This window comes from Mya arenaria, chromosome 7 (genome assembly GCF_026914265.1).
Source record: "Mya arenaria isolate MELC-2E11 chromosome 7, ASM2691426v1".
NCBI lineage: Eukaryota > Metazoa > Mollusca > Bivalvia > Myida > Myidae > Mya > Mya arenaria.
This window is the reverse complement of record NC_069128.1, coordinates 22,513,938-22,529,267: the sequence shown is the minus strand read 5'-3', so window position 1 is coordinate 22,529,267 and position 15,330 is coordinate 22,513,938. Positions and strand designations below refer to the sequence as shown.

Here is a 15,330-nt window from a genome sequence, read left to right as displayed (position 1 = left end):
CACATCTTTCACATGTATGCTGCCTGAATGGCCTTGACCAGCTTGATGTTGATTCCCCTCAATCTACCAATTACTTACAGAGACAATTAAATGCTTCTTTTGAATAATACTTATAATAAAACCATTACAAATCTAACTAGCTTTCAGATTTATCTCATAAAATTGCTTCAGGTAATTTTCATATTAAGCTACCATAGAAGATAACAAACACTGTTTTATTCACATAACAATTTTATTATTCACCTTTGACAAAATACAGCATAAAAACCAATGTCAATATATTCATTCATAATTATGTAAACCTAGAAAACAATTACTCATCATTTTTTCGCTGTATGTACAAAGCAATGTTATTGAATAGAGCTACTATATATTCGATACGAGTAATTCATAACGCCCACTTCTTTTTAACTCATTTTCATTCACCTCAGCCAGAAATTTACTAAAACAGGCGACTGAATATAATTGTAAAAGGTACTTAAACTGCGAATGTCGACTGTTTTTTAATTTCAGACAAAAAGGGCCCGGGCTAGCACGACTATGATCTGAGACAGGGCTACGGGCTTTGCTACACATATGTGATCATAAGCATAATACTTATTGTCTCTAGCAACCTGTGTACCAAGTTTCATGTAATATCTTGCACAAGGACACTAATGAAAATGTTGATACCATGGCTATGACAATACTTCAAATTTATTAAAGCTAAATACATTACATGGTGCAAAAGTTGGCGACTGGAAAATGGTATGATGTACTTTTATAAAATCTCAAATAAGAAATGAAATTTGAAATGAAAAGTCAAGCAATGTGTTTTTTAAATCTTGTACAAATTTCATCAATGTATTACAATCATACATATACCTTATAGGCCCATTGGTCAGTCTCCATGACACATCGACAACTCAAAAATGTTGTGTAATAGAATTTCAATTATGTTCATCATATCAAAAGTTAAAACTAATATTGATAAATTCAATACAAATATTTGCATGCTCACATTTATCTAATCAATGTGATATAAATTGATGGGATATCGTTTAACGGGTAGAATATAATAACTACTCGTTCTTTTTCATTTAATAGGCAGCCACGGAATGTCTGTCTATGTTTCAAATGTAAAATACAAGGTCTTATGTTTCAAATGTTGGCAAAAAGTGAATTTGCTGATTTATGAAATGAATTTCAATAAGAAATACTAATACAAAGTTTATTTTAATAAAATCTCATTTGTTTAGATATGCTAATTATGATATTGAAAGCATTTTTGACTTTTTGAATGCATTTCTTCACTTCTTCATAAAATTTTACAAAAAGAGTTTTGTTTTACCAGGTCGCATTTGAAAATATGTCAAAAATATAACTAATGTTTAAAACACAACAGCAATTTCACAGTATTTACAAAAGCAGTAGTCATTAACTACAAATATAAATCGGATAAATTTTGTACAGTAATAAACATTTAATGGTCAACACAAAAGTCAATGTAATACTTCTCAATGCTCCATGCAAGATCAATGGAGCAAGGCCGGCATTCATAAAACATCTTAAGTCATTTTCCTTTTTATTTTTAGAATCTCACTGATCACATGATATAATAATTTCAAAAGTATCTGAAATACTTAATAGACATTTATTTTATTCAATATTCATATTTTTATTTTCAAAACACGTCTACTTTCCTTTTAATTTGACAATGAAAGAATTATGAAATGGAGTTAAGTTGCGAAATGGCTTGAGATTTTTTATGAACATCAGCCCAGACAATTTAATAAACTTAATCATATCTTTAAGTTCTTCAAAAATTGTAAACTATCTTTGAAAAAAATAATAAAGATCTAGTCATAAAATTGGAAAGTAAATCTTTGTTTTACGGCTTCAATATAAAAGCAAAATTAATAACTCTACTAGAATTATGAGATATCTAGAATGGATATGATACCCCCCCCCTCTCCCTTAAATCCATTGCAGAATGCATTCTTTGGTTGGATAGTATTTTTACAGATTCTTAACTTGGCACACGTATCCATGTGTTCAACATAGCACTTTTTTCCATTCTTTTTTACAAACAATTTCTAAAAGTTATCTCCAAAATATCTGTTTTCGTACATGTACATACACATGAGGTACAGTTTGAAAGAGACCTCTTTACATGTACACAATTTGACAATAAACATCAAACTTATAATGTCCTTCAAGGAATCACACACCAGCTCTTGAATAAATTCAACTCATTAATGAATTGATTAATCAAGAATTGAGAATTCATTGACTGCTTTAAGAGTGCTACAATTATTCTCCGGACAAATACAACAATACTCAATTGAAATCTCTATATTTTTCACATTTTATATATATGACCAGTTTCAACATACACATGCTTTTTTCTAATCCACTTAATTTCACAAGTATTCAAATCCTTAGGATTTAACACCGCTTTCCACAAGTCTACCAATCCTCTAGGCATGACTCAGATTCCAACCTATTTCCATTCCTCGGAAATACACAGATTTCATTGTTCAGATCCTCAGAATAACAGATTTCCAAAATCCCTAGGATTACACAGATTTCGCAAATCCCTAGGATTACACAGATTTCCAAAATCCCTAGGATTACACCGATTTCGCAAATCCCTAGGATTACACAGATTTCGCAAATCCTTAGGATTACACAGATTTCCACTGCAAAGTCCAATCCTCAGGATCACACAGATTTCAACAACAGATTATCCAATTTTCTACATGACATAGATGAATCATTATGACACGGATGCAGGACTAGGTGTATTACTGTCTGAAACATTGTTCGAATCACCGTTATTTGTACCATTAATACCATTATTCGTAGATTGAAGTCCCGTAGCGAATCGCTTCGTCCACTGACGAGCAACTCGATCATGCTCTGTACGATTTTGCAGGTAAAGTGTTGCGATACTCCCGACCAATGGATCTCCAGGGTTACAGTCAGTAAGTAACGAACAAATAGAAAGAAGAACTTTTGAGATGGTCAATGCAGGAGACCAGTTGTCTTTAAGAATATCGAGGCAGATATTTCCTTGGCTGTTTATGTTGCAGTGGTAAATTCTGGTGCGGAACGTAACCTGAAAAAGATAACAAAAATATTGTAACATGGGTTCTTATTAAGAAATACAACACACCTCTGAGAGTCATATGACATTATAAGGTTGCTAGAAAGCGCTCAAAGATGTATATGGACTGAGGCGTTATATTTGACCAAACATTAATATTAACATTCAACTTTTTAAAGCGCTTTTGAGGTGTTTTGTTGAACATAGTAAATAATTCGCAAATTTTTTTTGGCTCTTGTGAAAATCACAAAGCTGCATTCATAATTTTTATGACCTCGGCTGTTCATTTTTGGACATGTCTGGACACTGCAAAAATATTTTATCGCCTGCTGATGTCATAAAAACCAGATTTTTATTCTAATACAGATATATACAGACCGATCAATTTTATAGACACAAAGAAGAGACGCATTTATGTAAGGTATAATATTTTCTTTCAGATTGATTGTGATGAAAGCTGACAGCTTACAGCTTCACACTGGCTTCAGTTGTGGAGTGTATTTTGTCAAAGAGTTCTCTTGGTGGGCGGGGATTAATTCCACAACCTCTTGGCTGAGAGGTGGACACCTATACCACTAGGCCACTTACACCTCTCTATATAAATATGGGGTTCTCGCTATGTCCTCTTGCAACATACATCCACATATAAGACCCCTTCCAAGCAAAATCATATCAATGAATTTGTTTGAACATTAAATAAGGAACCTCGTGAGCTGACTGGAAGTAATAAATCTTGAGGAAACAATACATAACACTTGTATTTTGTTTATGCCAAAATCTCACAGAGTTATTTATGCTTCAGCATAGAAAAAAGTTAAGCCACACATAACAAAAACTGATTATTCTCTTCCATGTATTGCAATAAATTTCCAATAAGTTTCAAAATTATTCTTTTCATGATCATGAGCAACTCAAAGAATTACGTCAGTTGTCGAAGAAGGTTTGATCTGTTAGTAGAGGGTCATACTTGAAGGTGATGGGTTCCACCTTGAGTACAGTGTGAGTAAGAATGGCAACATACATTTCTGAACATTTGCATAACCTACAGTAACATATACTTTCCCAAGCTTTTAATACTTTCTATAACAAGATTGCCGCGGGGCAGATTACAATTCTCGCCTGTCTTTTCTTCTCGATCAAGGGGCATAACTTAATAATTATTACAGCCAGAGTTATGGGCCTTGCTGTACATGTTTGTATTGTCTCTGGAAATATATGTACTGAGTTTTATTTAAATATCATGGGAGATGTTCAAGCTATAATCAAGATTACATATTTTGTACAATGACACTGACAACACCCAGGCTTTCAATGTCACGTCAATATTGATTTTGTTTATTGTTGGATATCATATAACATAATTATAAACAAGCTCTTTGTAAAGCTGTTAATAAGATAGATGAGAATACCTCAATTTATTTTCTTTCAAAAAACAGACAAGCTATGGATAAAAATAGTGTTAACATGGCCTTAAAAAAACTGATATAAGTAAGTTCAGGCATTTTTGGTACAATTAGTCTGTCTCAAAATTCTTTGGATTGTGGATTGAAATTCTTGAGATGCTTGTCAAAAATCAAAATAATGCATGATTTAACAGAGCTTCCTAATGGAGATCAGAACATATGATTTGTAGAATTCCTACAAAAAACACCTGACTGGATATTTAGTTTTTCTCCTTATTTTCTATATAAAACGTCAAAATAGTAAAAAAGACATTGGACTAATTGTTCAGAACTTTGTTAAAATAACAATGTGATTAACGGACATGGTTGTTTACTTTTAACTGTGAACTTATTAAGATGGGCTAAGTATATTACTAGTACAGCTGAAACAGTTGTCTCCAATCCAGTAGAAATACAGCAGATCTGTAGTAAGGCAAATTTGAGGTGAAATTATTTGTGATTATTTTGAAAGAATAATTCTTCATTTTGCAAAAAAATTCTCAAATAACCTCAGATTTGCCATACCACAGATCACAAGTGTCATCATTCAGCTTCGAGAGCAATCATGATTTGAAAATTAACAAATACGATGTTAAGAACATTGTTAACTGTTTCTGACTTTACCTTCGGTGGTTTGAAAGGGTACTCGGATGTGAAGTGAATATCAAGGAAGAAGACTCCGCCCTCGTACACCGTGCCTGGGGGTCCCAGGATTGTTGACACCCATTCAAATAGGTTGTCTCCCTTTGGTCCAGCACTGAAACAGTCAGAAATGAAACATAGATACATGAACAAAATAAAAAAAAAATAAAAAATGACTAAAAAAACTACTTAAGGTTGCGGGATGGATTAATTGGCAAGTGGCAGGAATTTTTTCCTTTGCACTATCAAACAATAATTTTGGTGATTAACAGATCACAGTATTAATGGTACCAACATATTATGTAGTTCAAAAAGGTAAGGAAAGACATGAAATTACTGTACTATGTATAATGAGGTAATCAATAACCATGATTAACAAGTAACAAATATCTTGAAATTATTATAAAGACTTGCACACAATTTGCTCAGAGCTTTGAAATCATTCTTTGCCTTACATACACTTGTCAACCTTTTAAACGCCATGATTCATCAGTAAACCATCAAAACTTTCAAAATTGTCAGGAATATTTTTTGGGCCCTGCTAATCTTTACATCAATAATCATGCAGTACTGCAAACATTCCTGAAAATGTCACTCTTTCCTCGTGGCCATATTTGGAATGACAAAAAAACTGATTCACCATGGCAGGATAATGACAAATATGCATCTTTTGCTAGCTGCAGTGTAGTGTAGTGCATGTATCATTTCATTTTTTGAGTTTGAAACCACTATGAATACAGCAGAGTGTGAAACTATACTCATCTACCAAGTGCTTAAAGTGCAGTCGACTGGTTCAATGTATTGCCAACAATGAAGATAATACAATGCATTATTTATCCTGGATGATTCATGAGAACTTGTGTGCTTTGACTTTCTATGTCAATATCAGAGAAACATTTCGAAAAGAATGCACTTTAATGCACAATTTCAGACTAGAATGGCTTAATCACTAGCAGTTGTTTTTGTAATAAAAAAGCTGATGTCTCCCTCCTCTGCACATTGTCTCAACATGGTGAACATTTGTGGCAACTTAATTCCAATCCTTTAAGAGGTTCAAGAGATATGGACCAGACATGAAATGTAGTCATATGACCTTTGACCTCTTAGTGTGGCCTTGACCTTGATCTGAGCTGGTTGTAACCTGCTCTTTGTACATTGTTTTAATATTGAATAAGCTGACATAAAATATAGTCATATTATAGTCATATGACCTTTGACCTCTAAGTGTGACATAATTAACTCACTAAAATCACATATTGTTTGTATTCTTTTGGAAGGGGGGCACTCTTTCATAGTCGGCCTCTCACAAAAGGTATCACTTTAACGCCAAATCCTGAACTCAGGCCCTGTGGTGGGGCTGGCTGATTAAATTCAATGCCAAGCAGTAGTGTAAGGATTTATGAAAAATAACTGCCATTTGACATTTTTTTCAGCATGGTAATTGGTTTAACAGCAGTGTAGATTAGAAATGGCAGAATATCACAAGAAATGTTTGTATCATCAGGAGATCCTCAGTTTTCCAGTATGAGGAATATTGATCAGGAGACAGTCTGATTCCCCTTCAATCCTAGTTGTTCAGGTTTCCATCCTTATTGCACTAACACTTCTGCAGTTTGACAGGAAGTTGACTTTCTGATTTCATGTATTTAGAATAAGGTCAATTGCACTCAACCAAATTTGACAAATGTAGTTGACTGTGTTTTAATGATTGTATAAAAAACAAGAGCTGTCACAGGAACGTGACAAATGCCCCCAAAAGGCTTCAATGGACAGACAGCCATTACTATATGGCCATAGACTGATAGCATCGGGTATGTAACATATTGTCATGTTGACCTACCCTACCTTCCAATGAAGTTTGGAAATATTGATCTGTAACATTTCTTAAAAATCAAAGTATTTGCATGGAAATAATGCCACTTCAAGATGGAAAGGAAGTCAATTTTATTTAAAGACTATTTAAAGTGTTCTTAATTCAATTATTGATCAGAAAAAAACTTTCAGCTAAAGGTCACCACAACATTAACATATGACTCACTGACCTCAAAATTGATTTCAGCTAAAGGTCACCACAACATTAACATATGACTCACTGACCTCAAAATTGATTTCAGCTAAAGGTCACCACAACATTAACATATGACTCACTGACCTCAAAATTGATTTCAGTTAAAGGTCACCACAACATTAACATATGACTCACTGACCTCAAAATTGATTTCAGCTAAAGGTCACCACAACATTAACATATGACTCACTGACCTCAAAATCGATTTCAGCTAAAGGTCACCACAACATTAACATATGACTCACTGACCTCAAAATCGATTTCAGCTAAAGGTCACCACAACATTAACATATGACTCACTGACCTCAAAATTGATTTCAGTTAAAGGTCACCACAACATTAACATATGACTCACTGACCTCAAAATCGATTTCAGCTAAAGGTCACCACAACATTAACATATGACTCACTGACCTCAAAATCGATTTCAGCTAAAGGTCACCACAACATTAACATGTGACTCACTGACCTCAAAATCTATACAATTTATCTGCTGGTCATTACCAACCTGCCTGCCTAGTTTGAGGTCCCTGGGACATCACGACCTCTGACCAACTGACCTCAAAATCAATATGGTTCATCTACTGGTCAACCAGCCATCTAAGTTTGAAACTGATCAATGTTTCTACCAAAAACTACCACAATCATTGAAATTCAGACTTTTTTGAATTAACAAGCCAGGTATATGCTTTCGATCAGTGCTTGTGCTAATATTAAACACTGCTACCAAAGAGTTTTACCCCTGTGGTGATCCACTTTTCCTGTTGGAATTTAACCTGTATAATATATTTCAGTTTATTTTTTTTTATTCAATTAGAAGACCATGTGCTGGCACAAAGAAACCATAGAATACAACCTACACTTCCTTCCAATGAAATCACCTATTGGCATCTAAATATATGTTGAGAATTCATTTTGAAGATCTAATGTAAATAGAGCAGGCATTGCAAGGTAGCAGGCCAAGAAAGCTTGTACCATTTTCTGTAGAATGCCAAAATGAACCCTTACATATTTGGTGTTTGCACTAATTTGATTCATTAGCTCTTCCCTCGAAGTAAAGTGGTATTTTGGCTCATAAGTTAAAATCACCCAGGCATTATAGTTTATTTAAACCAGAAAATGAGTGTCGTGCGATGGTAAATTGTCACGCTTGAAAATTTCATAATAGCAAATAAAATCAATTGTTGGTTGAACAAAACGGGAAAAACACTAAAATATGAACTTTAATGGTAATTTTCATTAAAAATCAACAGATTGTAGGTATTCGGTTTACTATAGTAATCTCGGTACATTTGCAAAGAACAGTTACTCGGATGAAATTGTTATTTTTGTCATTCATAACAATGTCGAATATGCTTCTTTCAATAACGCTATTCTAAGAAGAAATATAAAATACATTTTGGTACTTGATTATCCTTTCTAGGTTGTATATTAGAAATAAAATAAAATAAGAAGTAGAAGATCTAAATTAAACGCTTAATTATTTTTTGTATGCTATAATATACATAATATGAAGCTACAGTTAATTGGATAATTCACAATTGTCATTTGCCCACAAATCACTTGAAGACCTGGCACTAAACAGGCATATAATAATATGTCATGGTTTGGTGTCTTTCTGCAGAAAACATATTTAAATCTAAGTCAATAATTATTGAGTGAAGCTTGCTTGCTCTAAAGATTTTTATACAAAATCAACCAACTACATTACATAATCAGTGTGTTTACAATGCATTCTGTATATTATCTGCAGGGCAACACCAATAATAGTTTTCAGGAAATATATTCCAATTCCCCCCTTATCATTGAGTAGGTGGTTCTCATTCCACACAAAACAGTGTCCTCTTATAACCTGGTATAATCATCCAATAGAATACCCTTCTTAAAATCCCAGCAGTTATTTAAAGTTTTAAGTGTGAAAGAAAACTGAGATAAGTTAGGGAACTTGATAACTCTGAATCCTAAAAATTGAAATAAAGATTTAGACCATTTTCACTTATTATAACATATTTATTTCACAAGTGAATACAACAATGATAGTATGTTCATTGCATTCATCCATGTGTGTGATATTGAGAAAACTATTTGTGTTACTCACATTTTTGGGGACTCTTGAATAATAAATATCATAGTTTATATACACATTAACCTTGCGATGATTTACAAGGTCTGTTTAATTTTACTCAACAGTTAAACACTAGTTGTTGATTCTCCCCCCACCCCAGGTTTAATAATTGTAAGATTTGTAAGTGTTTATCCAGATGTTATCAAATTTGGGGATGGGGTTTAAGGCCAAGAGAAAGATTTTAAATTTTTAATTCTTTCATCATGGTGTATTCTACCAAGTTTACAAAATTGTTTGGTGTTGATAACAGGTTCTCACTCATGCATGCTGGCAGGCTATTAGCCTGTAAGACATACTCCCATACTCTCCCATTTTTTTGTTAGGAGGGGGCACCCATCACACACACACCCCATGATGCACATATCTGACAATTTAAAAAAAACCTGCATGGAAGTACATTGAATTCAGCCCTATAAAGGTGGTTGTTTTTTTCTTAACCTCAAAGTAAATTGCATTCTTCAATAAGCCTGGAACTTCTGTAAGAGGAGGGAGACAAATGAGGTTAAGGGTGGAAATGGTTTTGTTTCCAGACATTTTTTCATGGTAAAGTTGTTAAAACAGTTATCAAAAGACCAGTGTAAATTGGAAATGGCTGAATATCACAAGAAATGTTTGAATCATCAAGAAATTCTCAGTTTTCCACTATGAGAAATATTGATCAGGAGGAGATGGTCTGGCTTTTCTACAATCCTTGCCTTCCAATGTCTGTTAAAGGTTTCTATCAGCTTTTTTCAGTTACTCTACTGCAACTTGACAGCAAGTTGACTTGATAATTTCATGCATGTATAATTAGGTCAATTTAACTCAACCAGACTTGATTGGTACAGTTCACTATGTTTTTAAAATCATTGCATAAAAAAGGGTTATTTCACCCAGTGTAGATCTACTGTTTGAGTTTAAACTTATTTGAAAGCAAACTGATAAAATATTGTCAACTTCCTAATGAAGACAAACATAACTTGGTGACCAACTTGAAATGTTCTAGCATGCATAGACATTTTACCTTCATAATACACAATCATGTTAGATTTGCGACCTTGAATTCCATAATTACACTAGACTAGTACAGGCAATTATTTAAATTCTTTGGTTTGAGAGGTACATGGTTTGAGAGGTACATGCTGTTTGGTGGAAACTATACCCCTGAAGCCCTTTTTTCATACATGTAATAGTCTCAGCACTTCCTTTCTAACCAGGATATTCAGCATTTGAAACCCAATCTTAAGTCAACCACAATTCTCTAACATCTTCTGTCAAACTCATAATGTTCAATTTCTTCATAGCCAGACACAATGTGCCCTTTTCTCCATTTTGAGTACCATTACATCAAATTTGGAAATCCAGTCTTTCATTCTCTGAAAGACATAATGAGGGAGAACACCAAGTATTTGGCCATTTTCATATCCCCAGCCCCATCATCATCATCATCATCATCATCATCATCTCTTTCTTCAACAAGAATTCCATCATGGAATTTCTGCCAGCCCCAATCCTAATTCACCAGCTCAAGATTTCTGGCTTGTGGGTTTAGATGACACTGTTTATTGCACTAGACTATCAACTATCATTTTAAAAACAAGAGTGTCACACGCCTTCTTAAATCCATGCACATTGATTGGTATCAAAGCATGACCAACTATTTTAACAAATCCCCACGCTAGCTGTATGACTCGGCAATAAAACCTTTTATTACAAAATGTTTTCCTTGTTTAGATATTTTACCTTTTTTTGAATTTGCTTTCAATATCAAGATGAACAAACAATTATTTTAAGATGTTTAATATCAGTACCTACCAATACATATTACCAAGGTAGGCATGGGTTCAATCAGATTTTTGTTTTTATTTCAATTTTAACCAGGAGTTAAGTATTTACAAACATGCTTGCAGTGTTAACAGCCTTGGAAAGGAATAGACACGCACATAAATTATGCAGGAATTGTTTGTGGTTAAAAAATGGGCTCCAAATATGACTTGGTCATTTGGAGTTCTGGTCCCAAGTCTCTTCATTAAATATGGATCTTTGTCCCATTTGTGATCATTTATGGAATAGCTTTCTAAAGCTTTGAACTTAGACCTTATAGGGAACTTATTCTTCATGACCACAAGGCCACGCAGGGCGTGCAAGGCCAACAAAAACAGGGCCATCAAGATCAGGGGCCACAAGACCAGGGTCCATATTCACAAAGTTTTCAGTCTGAGTTTGAGAGGCCAAACAATGTATGTTATGAAACATATTTGATTTAAATAATTTTGATTTAAAAAAACAACATACGCGTTTCTGAGTCTTCGTCTAGGCGCAGACTGGAAACTATTCAGAATCATATGGCCCAGGTGTAAATGCGATAAACATTGCTGCCAAATTACAGTCGAACCTGTTGGCTTGAACTCCCAGGGACAGGTGAAAATACCTGGAGAATTCGAGCCAAGTGGGAATTCTTACCTTCAGTAATAACAGATCCGTCCTTTACATTCAGTTGGACTAAAGGGAAATTTGGAGTCAAGTGAGTTAGAGCTGTTACAGGGTTTGACTATATATTAAAATCTTAGAGCATAGTAACTGGGTGAGCCCCAACAGTTAAACCCCTGACTATACGAGGCAAGAATGACAACAAAGTTATCTCTATGATGAAATACATCAGGGAGCATTACTATCAAGGTTTCTGCCGGTGATCCTGACATTGCAGTCACCAAATGAGACAAAATCCCAAAGTTGGCAGAACTTATCAGTTCTTACTATGTTAATGATATAGACAGTTATAACATGACCTGACTTTACTTCCCAGTGTAACACTAGTGTAATAGGACTTTAATTGCAATCATTTCTCCCTACTTTAGTGTAAGTGTTTTTACAAAAAAGTAAAAAAATAATTAGTGGTGACATATGTTCAGGTCTTTCATTTGTTGAATGGATTGCTTGATAATTAAGCTTCTTTTTCTTGTTTCATAAATGTTTGTTTTAAAGGCAACCTATGTTAAATGTAAGATCCATATATGTTATGCTTCTTTTATCAGTGACTGTTCAAAAACAAGCTTATTACACACAAAAAACCTTCTCATTTTGTGTTTAATATGCATTCTTCATATGATCTGCAGCTTACACAAATAATTTCTTCCAATTTCTCCCCTTAATACATCAATTTCACATCACTTGAGTAAGATGTTAATCATTCCACACAAAACAGTGTCCTCTTATAACCATGGTATAATCATCCAATAACCCATTACTGTTTATTGTAATTCTACAGTTTCTAAGAAAAATCCAGATTTGCTATAGAGAACAGTATTACTCTGAATCCTGACAATTGAAATTATAGATCTAGACTAGATCATGACATTAACAAATGTTGCAAGTGAATACCACAATGAATTATTTTTACTGCAATTTGATCTTTGAAGTGTGATATGGAGTCAACTGTTTGAGTTACTTTTATCTGTTATGCCTCTTAGATAATAAATATGATGAAGGTTTAGAGACAGACTTTGAGATGTACCTAGGCAATTTCATTTTCCTCCCAACAATTCCTCAATCATTGAAATTAAACATTAAGATAGAACAAGCCAGGATATTCAGCAGTTTAAGCCATGCTTGTGCTAATTTTGACCACTGCTTCCCTAGAGATTTTACACCCCCCTTCCTTTTCCTGTTTAAATTTACCTGTATAAATTACTATATTCCTGTTCACAATATTCTAATGACCTTGAAAACTATGTGATTCAGACAAAGAAAGCTTAAGATTATATTTTTAAATATTACATTCACTACATTTCCAGTCAATGAAATCATCTATGGCCTCTAATAAGAATCAGGCTTAATATGCATTGCCAAAATTGGCTGTGTTTATTAGACTTAACATCCAGACAGGACACATGACTTGGTTCCCTGCCTGCAGTAAACACCTTAAAACTATAAAGTCAGTACGAACATAAAGTGAACAATCTAATGAGTACAAAGGGCTGTAAATCAGTTACTTCACTCCCCTCTCCTCTGAATCATTCAAATGTTACACAATGTTCTAACAATTACATTTATTCATACTAATTGTGTTTAATTAATGATAATTATACTTGCTTCAACTACCCAAAAAATATAATAAGGTCCATTAAGCTCAACTATGTTCCAATGATCGAAAATAATAAGTCAAATTTAAGACAATATGTTTTAACTATAACATAATCATTGTGTTTACAATGCATTCTTCATATTATCTGCTGTGTTACACCAATAATAGCTTTCAGGAAATTCCCCTTTATAATCCCACCATCACTTGAGTTAAGGTTGCCATTATTCCACACAAAACAGTGTCCTCTCATAACTTGGTATAATCATTCAATAATGAAACAGTCCATGCTCAGGTCTGCCAAATGCCAGCAGTTAGTTTAAAAAAAATTGTAAGTTTACAGTGGCTAAGTAAATCTCAGATTTGAATCCTGACAATTGAAATTATAGATCTAGACTATATGATATTATATATTTATTTCACAAGTGAATACAACAATGAGTTATGTTCACTGCAATATGATCCATCAAGTGTGATATTGAGTAAACTATTTGTGTTACTTCAGTTACAAATAGTCTGCCTTTAAATAATAAATATCTTCAAACTTCATAAAATCATGACAAAAGAGGCTATTTGATTTTGTTCATCTTTCACTGAAAATTCTTATGAACACTACAATATCACACACAAGTGGTTGGCCTAAAAAATATAAATGGTTTGGTTAGGGTTACATCCTTTTCAAAACCAGGTAGTGTAGGTAGGCCTTTTTAAAAAAAGGCTTTATATAAAAACAGACTTGTCCTCATTGGAGGAATGTGTTGAGGTTATCTTCTGTATAAAGCTTTAAAGGTTTTAAACTAGTATTAAAACACTCTATAAGAAAAAAAATTGAAAAGCTCTGCTGAAAATTGAGCAATTGTGAAAAGCATTTTAGTAACGCAGGGCTCCAGGGCTTTACTTTCCACCACAGCTTCTTCAAGAATTGGTATCTTTGTCCCCTTTGCTCTCCTAATTCTAATTTCCAAAAGTTTTGCAATAACATTCACTTCATGTATGATACCAGAGTTAAAGTGAGGTGAGTGTGTGGGGGTTGCTGGTGGGTGGGGGGGGGGGGGGTTGGGGGGGGGGGGGGGGGTCTGTTTGTGTTACAGCCTATTTTCTAATGTAATCAGATTAATCTTAAAGGAAAAGCTTTACAAACTATCATTAGATGATCACTACTTGATTTTTATCTCCATCCACCCTATCCCTTCACCCTGACTACCCCAATTCCTTCAAAGGTACAAGGTATGTTTGGTATTACTGAAAAGTTGAACACAAGCTGACTTCCCCCCCCCCCCCCCACACTCAACCATTGAATACTATCACCCCAACTACCTTCCCCTGACAAATAAGGTTGGTCCATAAGACCAGAGTTTTTATATCTTTAGATTTACGGGAGCGCCGTACCTAAATATTGCAAAACCCAAATAAAAATAAAATTCATTTTCATAGTTTTATTTTTATTTTTTCCGACGAACGTTGCTCCAATGTTAAGAAGAAAATAAAATTAGTGTTCTATAACCCATATCCCAGAACCAACTGGTGTACCAATTGTCATTCATTATAGGTCTTTTTACTGCACAAACCACGTAAACCAGTCGGAAATACGCGGGGAAACAGAACAGGTACCCGTTACCATAACAACGTCCTGTCAAAAGTGAAAGTAGTTTTTGTCATAGCCCTTATTTCTCGCAATTTCTGCAGCTATATAGAAATGTTTTACTACAAAAACGTTCCGATGTTTATGTTTCATTATTTAAATTAATCTGTGGATAACTTAAAGCGTGTTTATTGTGAATTTTTTATAGATTCAGTATGTTGTTCACGTTTCGTGGAATGATTGCGAAACTTCCGGTCAAAATAAGAAGACAGAAATTCGTGGGTTGTTTTGTCTATTAAAAGTCGTTGGCGCATGTCGTATAT

The 15,330-nt window shown here is 34.0% G+C and overlaps 1 protein-coding gene across 1 annotated transcript in view; it reads right to left on the bottom strand.

Moving 5' to 3' along the window:
• Window positions 1-219: 219 nt before the first annotated feature.
• The window catches only part of LOC128240844 (ubiquitin-conjugating enzyme E2 E1-like), a 35,862-nt gene continuing 20,751 nt past the window's right edge, over window positions 220-15,330 (bottom strand). The window contains exons 4-5 of the mRNA XM_052957773.1: window positions 5,155-5,287; window positions 220-3,100 (exon numbers count right to left, since the gene is read on the bottom strand). Coding sequence (XP_052813733.1) covers window positions 2,759-3,100; window positions 5,155-5,287 — 475 coding nt within the window. The 3' untranslated portion in view covers window positions 220-2,758. The remainder of the gene's footprint in view (window positions 3,101-5,154; window positions 5,288-15,330) is intronic.